At 33.5% G+C, this 22180-nt stretch overlaps 3 protein-coding genes across 3 annotated transcripts; 1 reads left to right on the top strand and 2 right to left on the bottom strand.

Moving 5' to 3' along the window:
• Positions 1 to 804: 804 nt before the first annotated feature.
• Positions 805 to 2194, bottom strand: LOC111011000 (xanthohumol 4-O-methyltransferase-like). Its single transcript, XM_022284605.2, has 2 exons — positions 1350 to 2194; positions 805 to 1274 (listed from the first exon to the last, which is right to left on the bottom strand). Exons 1-2 carry the CDS (start codon positions 2118 to 2120, stop codon positions 978 to 980), a joined length of 1068 nt encoding a protein of 355 aa, XP_022140297.1. The 5' UTR covers positions 2121 to 2194; the 3' UTR covers positions 805 to 977.
• A 3400-nt stretch (positions 2195 to 5594) lies between these two features.
• LOC111010999 (xanthohumol 4-O-methyltransferase) lies at positions 5595 to 7240 on the top strand. The gene is made up of 2 exons (XM_022284604.2): positions 5595 to 6687; positions 6763 to 7240. The coding sequence occupies exons 1-2, from the start codon at positions 5917 to 5919 to the stop codon at positions 7057 to 7059; spliced, it is 1068 nt and encodes a 355-aa protein (XP_022140296.1). The 5' UTR covers positions 5595 to 5916; the 3' UTR covers positions 7060 to 7240.
• An 8742-nt stretch (positions 7241 to 15982) lies between these two features.
• On the bottom strand, positions 15983 to 19191 carry LOC111011286 (uncharacterized). Its single transcript, XM_022284991.2, has 6 exons — positions 18168 to 19191; positions 17852 to 18072; positions 17486 to 17702; positions 17094 to 17179; positions 16902 to 16993; positions 15983 to 16818 (listed from the first exon to the last, which is right to left on the bottom strand). Exons 1-6 carry the CDS (start codon positions 18255 to 18257, stop codon positions 16574 to 16576), a joined length of 951 nt encoding a protein of 316 aa, XP_022140683.1. The 5' UTR covers positions 18258 to 19191; the 3' UTR covers positions 15983 to 16573.
• Between the last annotated feature and the right edge of the window lie 2989 nt (positions 19192 to 22180).

Genomic DNA, 22180 nt, shown 5'->3' with positions numbered 1-22180 from the left:
TTTAAAAACATTTTATTTTGATCTTTATTTTACTATTTGACATATAATATTTGTTTAGCTTACCTAATACTCGTCTCTAACTTATTGAATTTGAATTTAAACATATATTAACATGTCACTCATATATATACAAAGTTATACAATTCATGTATTAAAAGTAAAGTAGAATAAAAGTAAACATCAAGGTTGTTACTTTTTAAATTTTCAGAAAAGTTTAAAAATTAAGATGGGGAAAACTTGAGAATTTAGCTACCACAAAAATGGAGGTTTTGAAAATTCAAGGATAAGAATAGAAGTAAGCTTTTGGTTTGTTACGGGCTCACAAGTCTCCTCTAATAGCTTGTTTCGTAGCGGGGCATGGATCATAGAATTCCGTTCCTCTTAGTGAATTTAGTATAGTGATAAGATTATAATGTTTTAAATATGACAATATTTTTATAAATTTTTCGTGTATCTAGTTAGATATTTTTACGTAATATCTTTTGTTTTGATATATCATTGATAAATATTTATTATCACTGATAAACATCTATTAGTGATAGAATCTATGGATATATATCAACAATATATTGATAGACATTTCAAAACTATTTTATAAATGAGTTTGGGCTTTTAATTATTTATTTATTGATATATTTACAAATTCAAAATGGTATCGCTATATTTAGCATTAATTTGTGATATATACAAGTGGCCCTAAATAAATTTTCACTAATAGACAAATAAAAGAATGTGTCATGTAGTTGATCCATCACATTCTACCAATAACTTACCATATAGAATTTCTATCAAAGACGCCAGATGAAATTTTTAAAAATAAGTTATCATTCAAACTAAAGTTAAATTTTTTTAAACCTTATACAACGAGATCTTTGAATAGTTTTTTTTTCCCTTCTCAAAGGTAAATATATTAAAACAAAAAAAATGGAGGATCTTACGACTAAACCAGAAGTAATACATTGAGAGATCCTCTAAATTTAGAAAGGATAAGCTTCAATAATTGAAGTTATTGCAGGAAGAGCAAGGAGTTTGTAGCGAAGGAACCCTGCTTCCTCCAATATTTTCTTCCACTCCTTCTCTGTCCTCTCTTTTCCGTTGGAATGCACCAACATTAGCAGATCAAAATACAAGCCAGTGTCGTCAAATGGGCCCTCTCCTTCCGGATTCAGCACCACTTCCACTATAATCACTTTCCCTGTTTTCTCCGGTATCGCCTTCTTGCAATTCTCCAGAATTCTCACGCACTCCTTGTCGTCCCAATCGTGCAGTATCCACTGTACCATTAACCAATTCAACTCATAATTATACCAATTAATGGATGCAATTTATTGATTAGTTTAATGGATCACCTTCATAAAAATGGCGTCGGCCTTGGGAACGCTCTCAAACATGTCGCCTCCCACGTGGGTCACCCCTGGGTACGCCGGCGCCGTGCTCACCACGTGCGGCAAGTCGTAGTTGATGCCCTTCATGTGGGGGTACGCTTTCACGATCTCCGACACGGCGCCCCCGATTCCGCCGCCGACGTCCGCCAGCGACCCCACCGAGTTGAACCCGTCTTTGTAAACAGAGAGGATTGCGTTAATGACGACCTTGGAAGTGGAGGCCATGGCGTCGTTGAACAATCGGTTGAATTGGGGGTTTCTGGCAGCGAAGTCCCAGAAATGGAGGCCGTTGGCCTTGTGGAAGAGGTTGCCGCCTTCTCTGACGCCTTGGGCGAAACGGTGCCATGGATCGAGGAGCCAGGGGTGAAGCTCGGCGAGTATCATGGGGGCGAGGGTGAGGTCGGAGTCGCGGAGGAGCCAGCGGGAGGAGTGGGTGAGGCCGTAGAGGGTTTCGCCGCCGTCGGATGGGTGGTGTGCGGCGAAGATGTTGCGGCGGACGAGGAGTGCCATGATGCGAGCGAGGAAGGAAATGTTTGGAGAGGCAGAGGAAGAAGCAATGGAGGCGGCAATCTGAGAGAGAGTGAGGGGAGAGCCGTGAGATTTGATGATGTCAGCTAAGCGAAGTTGGACGGCAGATTTGAGGGCCATTGAATCCGCAAAACAGAGCATATATCTCCATATGTCTGCTTGCCCTCTAAGCATTGCCTCTGCTTCATTTGCTTCTTTGGGTTCCATCTCTGTGTGTGGGGTTTAGTTGTTTAGAGAGAGACGAGAGAATTGAGATTTATAAAGAAGAATACTTAAATCCTTGTGAGTAACTCACGACGATTGAAAGTTTACAATCAAAATACGAAAATAGAGAGTTTTTGAGAATGTAAGTAATTTCCATTTATAAATGGAGTTGGATTAAATAGTAATTGAGAAGTGGGAGTTAAGCAAAGCAACCCATGTGAAGTATCAGCACTTTGTAGTTTAATAGTATTAGAAGTGTGCACTGTGCATGCAGCTGTGTGTGTTAGAGAGAGATTGTCTGCATTTTCTTCTCAATGCAGTACACTTCATTTTTTCTCAAGGACCAGCATCATCATTTGTTGAATAGAAGAGAAAAATACAGAAATATTTTATTTGTTTTTAAAAAAGTCATGTGCTTGCTAAGACGAGCTTAACTCATCAGTAAATACCGTGATCGAGGTTGTGAATTCGAATCTCCCACCCCACTTATTATAATTAAAAAAAATAGTTAATATTAGTTAGTAAGATAAGTCAAAATTTTTCTTTTTGTTAAAGGTGGAGATGGAAAGGTGCAAGTGCAATTACGTTTATAATTAGTACACGGAATTTCTTTAAAAAGAGCTATCGCTTCCGGTTATTAAAAAAAAACCCAAAATTTTGGAGTATAATCAACTAAAACCCTAAGTTAGCTTTAATTGATAATTGTAATAATTAAAATCTTAAATTTTCGTAAGAGAACCAATTTACGCTGTGAAGGCTTCTCTAAATGTGACATTAGCAAAATATTTGAGGAAAATGTCAGAATCAAAGTATGTGATAGCACGTTTCGTCAAATATCGACGATTTTTTTTTTTTTGTTCTTCCCTCTATTTTTCTCTACTTTAGGTCTTGGGAGGTGACCATTTTTCTAACTATTTTGATAGGGTTTTGGGAGAATAACAATGTTATTTCGATAATTGTGAGTTGATTTGAAAAAAAAAAAGCTCAAATAGTCATGGTCATATTTGTTTCATGCAAATAATAGAATGTTCAGACGATGTTTGAATTTGAGTCTAAAAATTTTGTTATCATAAAAAAAATAACCGAAAATATTTCCGACTAGAATTTATCAGCAGTGTCCAAACTCCAAGATAATTTTACTCTTTTGATGAAAATAATATCTACATTCCATTTTATATCATCTCAAAATGACCTAAATAACAATTATTCTTCTCCCATGTTCGTATCAAAATATTAAGAAAGATTGCTCCTAAATCTCCAAAGTCTCAATTTTGATGAAAGTAGCTACCACGCTTGATTTCAACCTTTTCCTCTGATATTCTGTTAATATTAAGTATAAATTGATTTTTTCTCAAAAAGAAAAAAAAAAAAACAACTGACCTTTTATCCTTAAGCAAAACTTAAAATAGTTTCAAAGAAAAATATTAGTTTGTACGAGTTGAAGGTAGATGATACGAACTCATAGTTTCTTGGTCAGAAACAAGTATCAATTAACGCTAATCAAATGTTGGATTTGAACTTAGGTATATCACTTGTTTGTTACTTTAGCTCATACGTTTTGATGGAAGAACTTTAATAAACCATAATAAATTAGGTAATTTGTTATATCATCAGATCCTACTCCAATAGCCTGTGAAGATGAAGATGGAGTAGAACAGTAAATTCCAGATTTAGGCTCTTTCCTGTAGTTGTTTCAACTTTGAAGCCTCGATTGGCTTATGTTTATCCAGTCTCCAGTCCATGATTTCAGCCTAAGCCTATTTATATTTGGGCTTTTAACACAATTCTCCCGAAACAGATCAACCCAGCTCATCAGTTTTTTGCTACATCAGAAGATTCAGAAAGCCCCTGTGATCTGTTAATATTCCCATAGCCCATTTGAAAGATAGGATCGCTAATAATTAAAAATATGTCTCACACTTTAGTTAGCTACATCTAGCCATAGTTATCAATGTTTACGAGCTATATCTCAAAATCAATTGGTAATAAGACAGACAGTCCATGTCTATTATAAATCCTTGTTAGGTCCGTTATCTTTTCAATTCTTAATCCTTAACTCTTGTTTATAACATTATATCTGTCTGTTCGAATTTGTAGGAATCTCACGTTGCTCATCAATCTCAACACCCAAAATTTGTATTGATATGATGGATTTACTAAAACTTTTTGATACTCGTAAAATTGTTAGAGCTATCTCCAATAATGGAGGATATTCAAAGATTACAAGATCTACCAACTTATACTCTTTTACATCAGGGGTAAATTTAGTCTTTTAACTTTTAGATTTGTGTCTAATATATTCGTAAATTTTTTATTTTGTATCTCCTCGTTCTAGAAATAAATGTTACTTTGTATGTATAAAAAATAAAAAATGTGACTCTCTAATGTCTCTTTACCTCTCTAACTTATAAATTTTAGCTCTTTTCTTTCTTAAAAAAAAAGAAGAAAAAAAAGGTTCCCAAACATATTTTGATTTTAAAATTATCAATAAAATATATAAAGACAATTAACAAACTATGTTTGATGTTGGTTTAAATACCATATTAGTAGTGCTAAGTTACATTCTATTTTGATCTCTCAAACTCTAGAAAAAATTAATTATTTTGGTTCCTAACTTTCCAAATGTCTATTTAAATTTTTAAAATTTCAAAAAATATCATTTTGGTCTTTCCTATATTATTTTGCCTTATAATATTTGGTTACTCAATACTTGACTACTATATTATTTTACTTTCGTAAACAATTCCTTCCTCCACATCAACTTTAATTCGATGTAACATAATAGACAATGAGTGGAACAAATATCCATACTCCAATAACATAAATTTTTCCAATCTACATCGACCACTAATCTTTTAGAAGATTTATTTTTTCAAAGATTAAGTATATTGTAAAAAAAAAAAAAAAATGGATCTCACTCTAAGATCAAGATATAAATGGAACAAATAAACCTGCTAATAAAGCTGGAAAAACACCACTAAAAAAAGCCAACAATAAAAGAAACAACACATACCTCATGAACTAGACAAAATATAACTCATTTGTGTAGATAAATCTTAAGCAGACCCTATCATCGTGGGCTAGAACAAATGTTATCTCGTCAAGTAGTATGCTAACAACTGGAGTCCGATGAGAAGCACTCCCATGAATCCTCAAGTTATGTTTTCTTCAAATATGAAAAATAGAGACCGTCCAAGAAATCCTCCAAACTCTACATCAAGGTGAACAACTTATATTAATGCAATAAAGTCATGCTAGCTCTACATCCCATAGGCAAACACGATGCAAGGAGCCGAATAATGCAATCGTACCACCCCAGACAAATTTGTTAAACATGCACCCCAAGAAGAGATGGTCCCGAGTCTCAATTTCATCATAACAAAGATCACAAGAAATTAGAGTAAGACATTAACAATGTATACAATTGTGAGTCGACAAACGATTATGAACATTCAACCAACTCAAAAACTGATATTTAGGGATACAACCAACAAACTAGATCACGGGATATCAAAGCATTTGAGAGCCCGTAAGACGAAGGGCATCCCAAGCACTTGAGACAGAGAACAACCCCACGTCACAACATCTTAGATCCGATTCATGATGTCGTTCTCTGCTCCACATTATATACACGAAGTGAAACTACTTCAATACCCTTTGGATTTGGACTTTGAAAAGGCAATTATAAAAATATATTTGATTTGTCACCCTATGTGAATGTCACCCCATTACACCCACTCCATCTATAAATCCTAATTCATTCTTTCCAGAAAGGAGAACCAGAGAGAGAGAGAGAGAGATGGAAGCCAAAGAAGCAAAAGAAACAGAGGCAGAGCTTAGAGGGCAAGCAGACATATGGAGATATATGCTCTGTTTTGCAGATTCAATGGCCTTGAAATCTGCCGTTCAACTTCAATTAGCTGACATTATTAACTCTCATGGCTCTCCCATCACTCTCTCTCAGATTGCTTCCTCCATTGCTTCTTCCTCTGCCTCTCCAAACATTTCCTACCTCGCTCGCATCATGAGACTCCTCGTCCGCCGCAACATCTTCGCCGCACACCACCCATCCGACGGCGGCGACACCCTCTACGGCCTCACCCACTCCTCCCGGTGGCTCCTCCGCGACTCCGACCTCACCCTCGCCCCCATGATACTCGCCGAGCTTCACCACTGGCTCGTCGACCCATGGCACTGTTTCGCTGAAGGCGTCAAAGAAGGCGGCGACATCTTCCAGAAGGCCAACGGCCACGATATTTGGGGCTTCGCTTCCAAAAACCCCCAATTCAACCAATTGTTCAACGACGCCATGGCCTCCACTTCCAAGGTCGTCATTAACGCAATCCTCTCTGTTTACAAAGACGGGTTCAACTCGGTGGGGTCGCTGGCGGACGTCGGCGGCGGAATCGGGGGCGCCGTGTCGGAGATCGTGAAAGCGTACCCCCACATGAAGGGCATCAACTACGACTTGCCGCACGTGGTGAGCACGGCGACGGCGTACCCAGGGGTGACCCACGTGGGAGGCGACATGTTTGAGAGCGTTCCCAAGGCCGACGCCATTTTTATGAAGGTGATCCATTAAACTAATCAATGAATTCCATCCATTAATTGGTATAATTATGAGTTGAATTGGTGAATGGTGCAGTGGATACTGCACGACTGGGACGACAAGGAGTGCGTGAGAATTCTGGAGAATTGCAGGAAGGCGATACCGGAGAAAACAGGGAAAGTGATCATAGTGGAAGTGGTGCTGAATCCGGAGGGAGAAGGCGCATTTGACGACACTCGTTTATACTTTGATCTGCTGATGTTGGCGCATACCAATGGAAAAGAGAGGACAGAGAAGGAGTGGAAGAAAATATTGGAGGAAGCAGGATTCCGTCGCTACAAACTCGTTACTCTTCCTGCTCTGACTTCCATTATTGAAGCATATCCATTGTGATTCTGAACCCTATTCATATTCATGTCTAATAAATCTCTCATCAAATTTCCCATGCCCCAATTCAACCAATAACTTTGTGATTCATCCTTCGTTTGGTTTTTCAAATTTGGACATGTATTTGGTCATAATTGTAGTTGTTAAATGGAAGTTCATCAATGATATATCTCTTACCTTTAAACAACCTTATCAAATGTTATTATGCTTTGATTAAATATGTCGCTGTCGTTGTTCATAAGGAAAAGAAACTCTGCTTGTTTGTAGATGGACAAATAAGCTCCACGGCACCACATTTCTTATCCATTATTTGAATATCTTGACAAGTGATATGAGTTGGATTAGGTATTGAAATTCTTATTTTAGTTGGACAAAGAGAAAAAATGACGACCATAATTAAAGTACAACTAATAGTACTCATTGAATTTTTGCAACTCCTACAAGAATATAATCCTGACGATATAATGAAACTTTAAACAGCACATGTAAAGATAAAATTGAAACCAAAGTTTAAATACACAAACTCAAAATGTAATTTAACAATAAATATCTGTTATTTAGGTAAAATGTTATTTTAGAATATTTACCAAATTGGCATGTTACACATTACATTGAGCTTTTTTTTTTTCTTTTTTTTCTTGAGACACACATTACATGGAGCTTAATCATGTAGAAGGGACAAAGTTTTGTGCCTTGTTTTGATCAACTTATGCTGAAAAAAATAAAAATAAAATAAATTAATAAATCAAGTAAAATCTTTACATATTTGTCAATTAGTGGGAACTTATTTAATTATGATACACCTACCTATGGATGGCATCGTGCAAAACAATAACAAAAATAAAATCAATGTAATTATCTTTAAATTATTTTGTCTTCGCATATTTTGATGGAAATGAAATCAATTGATGCATTAACACTCCGAAAATCTAATTAGTCCTTCTGCCCCTTAATAATAACAGATAAGGAAAAATAAATTAGTTTTCACCTCCCTTTTATTTTCTTTCCACTAGTATTTATAAAAGATGAGAAGTAACTCTTGGGAATAAGAGAAACTTCTCATTGAATTTGCGGTTTCTGTTTCGTGAAAGTGGGAAACTGCCTACTTAGTTGGGGAAAACGGTTTAAATGCCACGTGAGCAAGCCATCGAAACAGACCCTGCACAATAAGCACTTAGTTCGACTTCGGTCCGAACGGGTATTATCTTAAGGCATGCTCTCTGTACTTCTTTCTATCTATTTGAATTTAGTGATGACGTGTATTTTACCGGCCAATCATTCATGATGTAAGATGAGGAATAAAATATCATGAAAATAAATTTAATTATGAGACATTCACACTTACAAACGATTAGGATTAAATTAAATTATGCTGATTTGTTAGTGAACTTAATTTAGACAATAGTATCCAATTCTTTAGGAGAAAAGTAGTTTTGGATAGGTGGTAATCCGTGATAACTTTTCAAGATTATTTTATAGTTAATGTTGGATTAGGTGATCAGGCCTTTTGTTAAACTATTTCAACTACTTACTTTCTAGAAGCTATTTTAAATGATAAAATAGTTTTAGAGAAAATTACAAAAATTATCCTCATCCTCCCATTTTTAATTTGAACTAAATTTTAATTTATAGAAGTTGTTGCAATTAACTTGAATAATACAGGAACATAGCTCGATTGGTCAAAATAATATTACTTCTTAAATATTTGAAAGTTGGATTCCCTCCTCCCTTATTTGAACTCTAAAAGGAAAAAAAAAAAAAGAAAAAAACTTGTAAACTATAGAAATGATTACCATAAAATCCTATCTATAGCATTGTTATCATTTAATAAAAAAATTATAGTTGAATAAATTCTAAAAACTACAATAATAACCACAAAGAATTGTTTGAATTCAACCACTGCTATATGACACCAACCAGGACACAACTCAAAACAAAGAATTGTCATTGAAGTAGGGTATAAGTGGTCTATTTTAATGGATTCTTATTCCAAATTGATGATAGTTGACATCTGATCTAAGAAAACAAAACTTGATTTCCAAATTAATTTTTGAAAATTTTAATTTGTCCATCCAACCAAAGTTGACTAGATAATTTGATTGCCAAAAAAATTTGAATTTTAAATCTTAGGTAGGTAGCAGCGGTACCCAAATATTCCACGTATATCCATAATAATATGATATTGTTCGCTTTAGACATAGTTGAGTTTTTGGTTTAACCCAAAATACCTCATACAATGGAGATAATTCTCCTATCTTATAACGAACTTTCAATTCTTTAATTAATATGAGACTTTGTTTGTACCCTCCTTACAAATCCAACAACAACAATAGGTTATACTCATTCCCTTTAAAACTAAGTTTTCTATATCTTTTATTTCTAAATAATTAGATGGAGATTGACCCACTTTTTTTCTTGGATGTTTGGGAATTGGTAGAATTAGTTATTTTGATTGAAGGTAGATATCTTAACCCGGTAAATTAAGTTCAAGTTGGCGATAGAATTAATGGTTAAGTGACGTGTAAGGAAAAACTTTTTTTTTCATGTAGAAAAATAACCAAAACCGCCGGATAGTTTCTTTGAAATGTACGATTGTTGAATTTTATTATCAATTATATCATAATATTAAATATACATGTGAAACATTTGATGTATTAAATTATTCACCCATCATATCAACTTTTATTATTAATGCCACTTGTCACATAGGAAACGTTTATTTGCCTATTCTATAAAAAAAAAAAAAAGTTTATTTGCATATTAATTTATATACTTCAACGAAGAAATAACAAATATGATACTTTTATTATAATAATATCTTATTCAATAGAAAACCATAATCAAATAATTTATTGTGAATCTAAAGATAATTATTATCAGTTTTAAGTTGATGGTTTGAACCCACGTTCTGAAGCACTTGAATTAAAATATATATATATATAATAGGTTTCAATAGTTGAGTTTATTTTCTTCGAAAAGAAATAATTCTTCAGTTTATATTTAACAAACAAAATGAAACCATTACCATATTTTTAGTTCTAGCATTAAATTCTATTTTCTTTAAAAAAACATCAATTATTTAAAAAGGAAAAAAACATTAATTTATCTAACTTGAGCGATTAAAGTATTATCTCCAACTAAAAATTCATAAATTCAAATCTACACCTCTCATGTTATATTAAAAAATGTATGTATTAACTAACACATTCAATATATAAATATTGAGCTTCGTTTACTTCTTTATTTTCTTATTATTATTTTCATTTTAAATTTCCTGCCATAAATATATTGACACGACGACGACTAAGCTCTTATCTTATCCCTTTCTAATTTGCCATTTAATTATTGTCTTATGGCGGTGACAGAAAAATTATAAGAAAATAATATATATCAGTCAACAACTTAACTTAACTCACCGTAATTTTTACCCGAGTTAAATCTTCCCTCTTCATTTATGTACTGAAAATAATTAGTTAACATCTTAACAAAATTTCATCAGGGTTTTAGTAAACTCTCTTCAGAATAGTTAAGTTTAAATCCAAAAAAAGCGAGGTTGGGATTAAGTACACCTTCTCTCCAATTCTTTTTGTTTGCATCCAAGAGTTAAATAGTTAATTACATTTCGATGTGTGTAATTATTGAAAATTTGAGAGTAGATTTTCTGGGATAACAATCAATTAAAGTTTTTGTGGTTATATTTCACATGTGCTGATGAAAGTGTGAGTTTCCACCATAGATTTACCAACTCTTGAAGTAATCAAGTCGCAATGACATACGGCATCATTGGGGGTTTAAAAAAAAGGAAAAATTCTGAATTAAATAATTGAAAAATTCATATAAGTATTAGGCATTGTTATGGGATCAGGATCATAGAAGTATTAACTTATGGAATGATTATTTAGTCCCCTGAAGACATTTAATTATGTAGCAATTAGGCAGTGTTATGGGATGATGGGGAAGGTAAAGAGCAGTTGGACCCAGTTTTCCAGTAAGATATTATGATTATGGGCACTTTTCCAATTTTCTGATGTACTGTTTATCATTATTTTAATTTGACTATATAATGTTTTAATGCACTAAATTATGGGACTTTTGAACTTTGATCTGGATATACCAACCCAATTCAGTAAGTCTTCCAGCTACTTGAGTTGGAATGTGACAGCAGTTGAAACATTACTAACAACCAAATAATTAAATCATGAAGTAACATAATTCAATTTAAACTTTGAATCATCAGGCCTTCCTACTTTGTGATTTATATTTGAATATTCTTCCAATTGTGTTAATATTTATAAGAGAGCATCCTTATAGGAATCTTAGAATGGCATGAAATTGTAGGTGGGAAAAAGTATAAGAAAAGAAGAAAAAAAAAAAGAATCAGAAGCAGCCTAATTTTATAGATAAATTGGGTGGATATACAAACATGTAAATATTTTGGTTAGAAAAGATTTTTTTTTGGTACAATATGTGAGAGTGAGAATTTGAACTCACGATTAGGTTTAGGTCAGGATTGATGGTGGAAATAAAACTCTGAAATAACCAAACATGCTTTTGTGTTTGTATATACATATTCTAATTTACCACTATTGGTTGGGCCTACCATTTGGGTTTGGGTCTTGATAAGGTCCAATCGCTTCCAATTTGTTTGGTGTAGCTTTTCAAATGGGCCACGGCCCAATTGAAAGCCAGGGTTAGTGGACTGTGGCCTGGTGGCATCTATGCTCAGAAATCCTTCTTCCCCTGAATTCGAAGCTCACACTTCCACAATTCTAACCCAAATCATATGATTTAAACCCTTCTCAAATTTGTTCACTTTTAAAAATATTTACAACTTATATTTTTAGTTTTTATTCTTTTAATTTATCTACCCATATACATGTACATAGTAATATATATCAGATATGTCAACACCTAAAAAAGTTACATTTATTCAATAAACCAAATCGAGAAAACAAAATAAATGTGTATATAGCAAATATATCGTATAAAGGAGAAAAAAAAAACAATAATTGAAGAGGAAAACCCTCTATTAAACTGCCTTATCATGGAAGACGAAAGTCATCTGTTAAAACAAAAATACAAGTGAAGGACAAAAAATTTCCATTAAAAGGATAAAAAAAATTAAAAAGCAGTGATTCAAACTGAGGAGAAGCAGGATTATTTGGGATGAATATAGAACTAATTTTCCTTTTTTTTTTTTTTAGAGTTTGATCTAGAAAAGCTAATTTTTATGTTATGGAAACCATTCTTTTCCTTTTGAAATCACTCCTAAATTTTGTGCAATTATTGAGGGTTTGGGTAATCTTCTACCATGTAATTTAATCTATTTGGACACGTTTGAAATTTTTTCAAGAAATTGGAAATTCTTTAAATTCATTGATTTTATTCGATTACATTCTTTAACGTAGCTAGGTATTTTTTAAAAAAAAAAAAACCAACATAACTAGGTCGTGGTTGGCATTCATTTTACAATATTTACCATATACGTCTAACAATCTATTTTATTTGTCTCCAGAAAATTAAAAAAAAATCCATATTATTCTATATATATATATATATTTCTTTTTTCTGAAAATTAGAATTTTTTTTAAATATTATTTAATTAATTTAAAAATAATTTTAAAATAAAAAAAATTAACGATAAATAGTTCTATATGAAAATTCGATTCCCACACAAAATTTCGTGAGAAATTTCACGAGATGCATCCCATCCTGTCTCTACCCTGCCCCATGAATACCTCTAATGGGCAAGTCATAGGGCGGAGGTGGCAAGTAGGCGAGTGGCAGCAAAGGAGGTGGCTGATGGCAAAGTTTGCTGGGGGAGAAGGAGAAGGAGAGACATTGGAAGACAGTCCCATCACCGTAAAAATAATATTAAATTAATATCTTTTGTCAAGTGATTATAGTCAACAATTTAGAAGCTACGTCATTTTAAAATTAGTTAACTAGCAATCAAAGCAACTAAGGACTATTTAGAACCATTACTTTACCCCCTCAATGTTAAAAGTGTCCATTTTGAAACCTTGAGGACCAAAGAGACTTATTTCAAATCTCGTAGACCAAAAATATATTTTATTTTTAACTTAGTTATACTATTTTTCTTTTCTTCAAGTACAACAAATTTAGAGTGGGAAAATTTTAACTTCCGACTTCAAGTAAAAGAATAGACATTGTTACGTACTCCTAAACTACTGGACCTTTTATGTCGGTCCAAATAGACTATTTATTAGATCAAATTGAACTTTTGAAAAAAAAACTGTGATTTGTAACTATACAATAAAATATTAATAAATTATTTCTTTGAAATTGTTTTTGACCATTTGATCTCTAAACGACTTAAACAATGATGGTTAGTATTGTTAGTCAGTCGTCACTAAGTGGATATTTATACATTTACGTCAGTTGCTAAATTATATTGAAGGAGATGTACTATAAATAAAGTGACTAATATTAATATTTATTCATTAGTGAATTAAACGTAATACCACTAATTTTCTCAACTAGGAAAAGTTGAAGATTAGTAGAGTGAGTTAAGCCAGTACTGATGATGTATGGTTTTGGGTAATAATTATTATATATGCAAATGCCTTAAACTCAATCTGGAAATCTTCTTTTTTAATTCTATGAAAATATACTACTTTTATATGCAACTGCCATTAACACATCCAGAATGTGTTAAAGGTAAGTGGGATTCTAATACCGAATTTAACCACAATGAAATTTTTCGTGGAGAATCTTGCTAATAAGTCAAACTTGAACCAGAGAAAAGGAATTTAATAAGTCAAACTTACTCTAAATTCCATTGAAATAATCCTAAACTTGAATGAGGTTAGTGTTAAAATTCTTCTTTGGGATTTTTTTTTTTTTTTTCCATTTACACGTGAGGTTAGGTTTAATTATAATTGATTGTCAAAGGAAAAGGAAAGATTTAACTATATTTGTGATTGAGTGACAATATTTTTTCAAAGTTTTTGTATTATTATATAGGATGTTTTGTCATTAGTTGAATTTGAGCAATTTAGTATAGAAATGGTAGGTTATTCACTATTGTAGTTCACATGCAGTGGAGTCAAAGAAGTGATGTTCAAGCTGCTCGAACTTAATCAAAGTCAAACCACTCGACCTGATTAGACTCTAGCCAAGTTGTCCGGATTCGATTGAATTAGTCCACCCAAGTCGTCTTGAGGGAGACTCCATTTATAAATAATAGAATAGGACCTGAGGTGCGAGGTAGATTCTAGAACCCTAATTAATTTTTACTATTTTCAACGAAACTACTTATCTGACTTAAACATTAGAATGTGTTGAGCTTAGCACAGCAGTGTGCAAAGTTATAGATGGAATCAAAGTCTATCCCGTGGACCATTAGCTTGGAAACACACATTCGGACTTCGACTCAGGCAAGTTGAGGATGAGATGAGACTGGCAAAGTTACCTGACCGACCCAATAGAATCCCTGCTCATCACCAACGTGAAAACACATATATCACCGTCATAAACTTCAAATACGAAGCGCAGCATGGCAAGGTAACATTTTCCACAGCTCTCTATAAAAGGGGGAGCCAATTTCAAATATTTATAATTTATGATATGTGGCAGACGAACACAGACAAATATATGCATTAAACATATATTTAAGGTATAGTTTACATTTACAGCTCATTGTTATAAGCTTGTTGTTTTTGTAACATAATAAAACTGAGAGAGAGAGTGTTGATTTTTACTAGTTGAAAGTTCAAAGGACTAAAAGAAAACCGTGACCCATGTGTTGGTGGTAGTGATGTTTGTGGGTATTGGGACACCAAAGTCATCCATTTCATTAAATAGATTAATGAGGGAGAAGTTTCACTCTTGTCTCCATGTGTACTATTATTGTGTGGATGATTAATTTAAAGGGTTTTATTTCTCTCTGTGTTCATACTTAATACTTATAAAGTGGATATAGCATCGTTGTTTGGCACTACATCAAAGAGGAGGGAGAGATGAATGAGTTTTAGGACATCTCAACATATACCAATAAGCTTCATTTGCTATGCTGATCACTTTTTAATCCAACTTAAAACCTAATACTTTGTTGTCAGAAACTAAAGGATTAGGATGAAATAAACCTGATTATATTTAATGTCATCAACCATATAGTACATCATTTCCATTTTAGAGAATAAACAAATATATTATGATTAGCCATATTTCACACATTTAAAATTACATTTCTGTTTTTTTAATCTTTATCACAATGTATTTAATCTTATCAACGCTGTTTAAATGTACACAATGTCCGCTCCAAGATACCTCAATTCGTATATGACAACATACAATACAATATCTCGTGCCAGATAGTTACTTGATTGGAAAAATTCAAACCATAAGTAGAAATTGAAATGGAAATATGAGATTTATAGGTAGGAGTAAAAGTTTCAATTTCCAAAAGCCGCGTTCACATGTACTATTTTGGGCATTTTATAATTATATCCTATCTTATCAATTTCAATTTCAATAACACGTTGTTCCAACCCATCACTGTCTTCACATGGACCCGATCTCTGCCCCTTTCACTTCATTTTATTTCCAATTTAATTCCATCTCTAAGTTCTAATCTAACACGTGATTGCCCATCACATTCACACCCCAAAAAAAATCAGATTCAATTTGCTCATTTGCAGTCTTCAGATCTCATCTTGGGAGAACTCAACCCATTTTCATCTGACAAAAATTCTTCAACTTTTTTTTTTTTGTTTTGTTTTGTTTTTGTTGCTGCTTTTTCAAATTGAGTGGATGATCCTCGATTAGAGGGTAGGATTTAGCTGGACTTGGAAACAAAAGCATACAGACTAGAGAGAGGAGGATAGAATTTCGAAGTTCAAACACAGAGGACCCACTTTGAAGTCTCAACCAAGATCACATCACTTGGCATTTGGCGGCATAAAAATGTTACACGTATATATATTTATTTATGATCCGAGAAGTTTCCTTCCCGGTGGCCAAACAAAATGCACAATAAAGATGGGTCGAGTAATCATAGCCCGCACCCGCAGGCCATTTTCATCATTAAGGGAGACTCTAAAATTTGGTCCATCGGAAAATAAACACAACAATTAACAATTCGGCTCTCTCTCTCTCTCTCTCTCTCTTTTTGTTTTCTCTCTCCCTTTTGAAACCTGATGAGTCGTCAGTAAGTGTATGCACAAGCCACCCCACCACCAAGCGCAAAAATTACAAGTACATGAAAACCAGGCCATGGCGTTATGGATGCAGCTGCCCGAGTCTGAAGCTGAGAAGAAGTTAAAATCCTCGCTCACACTCTGAAAGAAACCATATAAGTAGAAGAAAAAAGGAAAGGAAAAGAAAGGAAAAGAAAGTTTCTCCATGGTAAGTGCAGAAAAGCAGAAAAGCAACCGAAAGGAGGATTTTTTGGAGGTCAATTTTTCAATGTGAATCCATGGGGATTGGGAGTGGGTTAAAAATGGGTTTGGTTTGGTTTGGTTTTGTTGGAGAAGTTATTGTGTATATGTTGATCAGATCAGCCACGACGGATGCCTGTGAAGTAGTTGAAGTCGTGGTGCTGGACCCTGAGCTGCTTTAGCCATGAATCTGCCACGCTCAAAAGGGACACAACCCTCTCCTGGTCCCGCCCATAATTACCAGAAATCCACACGTTTCCTTGCATCTTGTATGTGGCCAACCCAAATGCCGCCAGCGATATGCCTTCTCCTTCTTTTCTCTTCCTCTCTCCACTACTCTCAAACTCGTCCTCTACGTCCATATCTACACCACCAATCAAAACCACCACTTAACTTTTTTAACTTTTAACTTTAACCGTCATATCCCTAAATTTCCCTTTTCCTTACCTTGAAATGAAGATGACAGAGTGTGGTAACTCAGGAAGCATGTTGACAAGTCTTTTATCGTTCTTCCCATTGGAATGTGGTAAATTGGGTACCTGCAAAACTCAAATCCACTCACCCCCATTAATACACATTTCCCAAATTTCTATATTAAACACAACACACACACACACACACACAGAGACAGAGACAGACCAGGCAACAGCCATCCAACTAGCAGGAGAAAGATCGACGCTTCTCAGTGTCATCAGGCCAGGGTATCTTCGAGCCAATCCATTGATCTGAAAGCCAATTAAGAAATAGAATCAATCAGGCAGCCAACCCAGAATAAATATATTGAAGTGGACGCAGCACAGATTCAGCAACCTTAATTATTCAAGGGTCAAAAAGTGTTTGGTTCATCTTTTTATTAGATGCCCATAAATAACTAAATCCCATATGATTCCACCACATCCACACACCAGCATTCCTTCTTTCTTATTCTTCTTCTACTCGGAATATAATAGAAAACAAAAGTGCAGCAACAACCCAGAGAAGTAAAAAAAGTGATGAAATGGAGGAAAGACTTTCTTAATTTTATTTTTTACCTTATCCATTAGTGGAACTCTTCCGTAGGGAGTTGATCTCTCGAAATACTGAAAGTAAAGGTACCCCAATCTGTCACTCAGATGCAGAGGGCTGTCTTGCTCCAATCCTCCCTCCTCTGATGAGCTTCCGTCCCATCTCCATAATTTCTCGCTTTCACTCTCATCGCTGCACGAATCACTGAACGAATCCCTCGTTTCACTGTCACCGCACTCTTCCCTTCAAAACGAAATTGGGTTTTTTCTTCCTCTCAGAATTTAAATTCGATGGATCGTTGGAAATTGAAAAGTCGAACCTCGTTCGGCGATCAGAAATGGGTAAACAGAATTTCTGTTAAATGTGTAAAAATTGAAAGGAAGAAGGGGTACCTGAAACTGTTGACGGTGGAATTGCTGGTGAAGATTTGGATTGCAGAGAGATACGGAACGTAATATTGGACAAGGGTCTCGCCGTGGTTGACGGCGATCGGAACGCCGGCACCGTATGCGCTCCATTCGTCGTAACAACTCCAGAGATCGCCAAGGGTGAAATATTCGACCTTCTCTCTCTCCCATGGATGCCACAGACGATTCAGATTCCTAATCTCACTCTAACAAAAGATGGAGAAAAAAATAAATAAAATTACCAATAGATACGAGAAGGGAAAATTCCGTGGTGGTGAAGGGAAAAATGCGAAATCCTAACCTTGGGTAAGAATTGGGAATTGACAACCGGCGTCGTGCAATGGAGGAAGCAACCCAAATTGGATTGCATTGACCCTTTGCCAAGAATCATGATTCCGGAGAGGAGGGAGAGAGACAAAATTTACAGAGTCTTCCCCCCAACCCTGAAAAGCAGAGGATTCCCGGAAAGCTGACCGAAAAACAGAGCTCCGAGAAAGACTAGAGACAGAAATGGAAGAGGGAGAGAGATTATCGGAGCTTCTTTTCTTTTTCTTTTCCCTTAGAATTTAATTTTTCAGATTGGGGAAATGGAAAAATAGGAGTGAGACATGAGATAAACTAAAAAACGTGTAGGAAAATTCCTAAAATTAGAATTTGGAAACAGCAAATTTCACGGAAAATTAGAATCTGCTTTTCTTATTTTCCTCCTCCCCGTACTCTGTCTCCGTCCCCCCTGGGAGAGTCTTCGTTGTCAATGCTGTCAAAACGAAACCCGAATCCGATGGTTCAATTCGGGGCGCAACTAAAAGTGATGGGTTCCCTCTGCTTTTAACTAACCGTAAAGGAAACTCAACACCGACTCACTCCACTTTGTTAATTGAGCAAGAAAACGGAAACACACACTCGCACCAATTCAGCCTTCTCTCCACAAAGCTTTAAGTTAAATCCAGCCCAAACACCCGCCCCGGAATCACCGCTGGATGGGAAAACGAGATCTTCCTTTCTGTTGTTTTCAGATTACAAGCATCCCAGAGAAACAGAAAGATTCCGGGAAACATAAAGAACCCAGACACCAAAAGAAAAAAACCAAAAGGGGATTGGAAACAGATTGTGAGAAATCAAAAGAAAAAACGTCAGAGCTATTCAAGTTCAACAGGGGTTGTTCTGGATTCTAGAGCGAGAGAGAGAAATGAAAAGGGAAAATAATTAAGGCATGGGGGTACTAGATTTTTCATTTATGGGATTTTAAGAGGCGCTGTGAAAGAGAAGGCATCCATGGAAGAATGCGTATCCGGTAATCAGCATCCAATTAACAACCCCTTTCTTGTTTTCTGCTGCGTCCCCATCTTTTTTTTTTCTTTTTTAAATATTTTATTATTTGTTTCTTCCTCTTTTGGATACCAGTTCCCTGTTTTCTTTTGTAAACTTCGGTCAGTTTCTTGAACGGGAGGGGGAATACCGCATACGGATCACTGTCTTTGATTTTTCTCTCCTACATTTCTTTTTTTATTAGTTTAATAGATATTTGGTAATTTTAACTAGGGTCAATGTTAAAAAATGAAATGACTGCTGTTTATTGAATCAGAACATTAAATTACGATTTTTGTGTTATGACATTTTATTTAATTACAAATATCTTTTTAATAAATACTCCCTTTTCTCTTTTCTTTTTCTTTAATACAATAAATTGAAATATAGACACCAATATGATTAGATGTTAACTATCACAAAGCTAGGTTTATTTTGACCATAAATATTTTTCTATTAATATAGATTTTGAAAAGATAAGGTATGTTTGGTGAGGTTACTATTTGTTTTTTTTCCTTGTTTTATCCAAAACTTTAAGCATTCGAAAACTATTAATGTCATTTTTTTTATTTTTTTTAGAAACGCTCCAAAATTATGTAGAACTTTTGGAAATAAAAACAAAAAACAAATGTCTGTTTGATAACGTTCTCATTTTTCGTTTTTGTGTTGTTAAAATAATATATAATTTTCATGGCCTCAACACCCATGGATTCAAGAATAATGGGAACAAGAAGTCTTTGTTGTTTCTAAAATTTTTGTACAATTTTGAGAATACTTCTAAAAAAAATGAGAAACAAGAAATCGGAATAGTTGAATGTTTAGATCTTTTAATAAAATTGAAAATAATAAACAATAAAACGTTACCAAACGGGTTCTAAGTTTCTTGTTTCTTTTTCCATTTCACACCGGATCAAAATTTCTTATTTTTTTTCAAAAAAAAATGATAATAGATAAATAGTTACCACATGTACTTATGATTTTGTTTATTGAAAATAGGAAACAAAACATTACCTGACAGGTCTTAAAATGAAATTTCTTATACTTCTTCAAGCTATTTAACTTGTCTCGTTGGCGAAATTTCTAAGTATAAATATTTCAACCTAACAAAATTGATAGTCTTGAAACTCTTAGGAATATGCAACTATTTTAAGCTACCACTATGCTTTCAATTTGTATACATTTTTCTTAAAGAACATTTATTTTCTGTACTGACTAAATTTAAAACTACAGGATATTTTAAAAACCTGTTTTTTGGGCTTTATAATTTATCCGAGATATAAAATACTATTTTTAAAATGTTGTAAATATAGAGTTGAAATTGATATTAAACAAGATAATGTAACATTAAAAATGCATTAGAAATGTTATTACCGCTTTCTCGGGGGAAAAAAAAAAAGGCAAATCTACTACCGAATTCGTATTATAATCATAATTCAGTTTTCTTCTATGTATTAAACAAGTTTTTAGCACTAAAAAAAAGTTTTTAAGGTCTGATTTTGAAATATATATTTCTTTTTTTCTTCTTTCTTATTTTTCTAATTAAGAAAATGTGAACAATAATTTCTTGGTTATTTTTTCTATTTTTTACCTATAACTTTAACATAAATCTGTTTGATGGTTTTTTTTTTCTGGCACTCAAAACTTTCTTCCTACATAGCGTGGAAGTTTCAGTTAAAGATTTAACTCTTTAAAAACAAAGTATTCAGTTTTTTTTTTTCTTCTTTTTACATTAAATATAGAAATTTCACTGTATAGCTGTCACATTTTTCCATTTTTTTAGATATAGCATAAGTGTGGCTTTTCTAATTGCGTTTTATATAACATTTTGAATTTTGAGTTTGATTTTTTAAATATAAATCTATTTATGCTAGATAGGTAAATGCTCTGTTTACTATTCATATATTGTCACAAACAATAAAATTAGCAATTTCAGTAACAGTTAAAATATTATATATATATATATATATATATGTGTGTGTATATATATATAGAAAAGGAAACTTTATTAACCATTCTATTTTTTACTTTTTAATAATTAAGCTGGTTTGTTTTCAATTTCTACTCCTTATGAATACTTCAAAAAAAATAAAATCTTAGTTTTATTTTAAAAACCAAAAGAAAAAAGTAGTTTCAAAAATAGTTTTTGTTTTTCAAATTAAGATGAGAATTATATTTTTTGAAAATATATAAATTCAAAACAAATAAATTTCTGAATAAACAAGCTTAATTTTAAAATAAAATAAAATAAAAATGAAATCATTTTGATTTCTGATATCGGGACTCTAAGAAAAGTCTATGGTATTCAAGGCTTATTTTGGCCCAAGTTTCAGACTTTGTTCATTTTCCTCTTTTTGAAAACAAAAAATGTGATAAGACAGAAATAACCTCAATGAACTAATAATTATTATTATTATTATTAAGAAAAAATAGTTTCTTCGAAAATACCTAGGCTTAAAATATATCTTTTTGGATATGCTTAACATCTATGGTTATATATTTTAGAGTGTTTTAAAACGATCAATTTATTATAAACATCAATTTAAAAGGCAATTTAGGTCATATTTTCAATTTAAGTAAAAATATTAAAGTCATAACGAAAACACAATTCTATCCATTACTATTATACTAATGGTTATCTCGTATTAAATATTTTCAGTTTCGTACCAACCATTTTGTGAAATAACCAACTACTTTATTTGAATAATCAAAAATTATTTGAGAAAATAACAGCAATCTCGATATTGACGTTTCACAATCAAGGGGATAAAACCCCAAAAACCGGAGAAATGAAAATAATCGAAAATGAATTTAACAAAACAAAACAGAAAAAAGAAAGGGCCAAAAGGTAAAGAATTATGTGTTGGGGGGGTAGTTGGCAAAACCGCGTGAAGTGAAGTTAACTTGGTCAATCGTCTAAGTAACTGTCGTTAAATAAAGAGTCTTTTATCTCTATCGGTTGTCGTTGAAGCCTCCAACTCCGTCAGCTGACGGTTTTGGACGTAGTCT

The sequence above is a fragment of the Momordica charantia genome (assembly GCF_013281855.1).
Source record: "Momordica charantia cultivar OHB3-1 chromosome 2 unlocalized genomic scaffold, Mcharantia_2.0 BLBB01000002.1, whole genome shotgun sequence".
In the NCBI taxonomy this organism is placed as follows: domain Eukaryota; kingdom Viridiplantae; phylum Streptophyta; class Magnoliopsida; order Cucurbitales; family Cucurbitaceae; genus Momordica; species Momordica charantia.
Note: the sequence above shows the minus strand (reverse complement) of the source record. Positions and strands in the feature narration are given on the sequence as shown.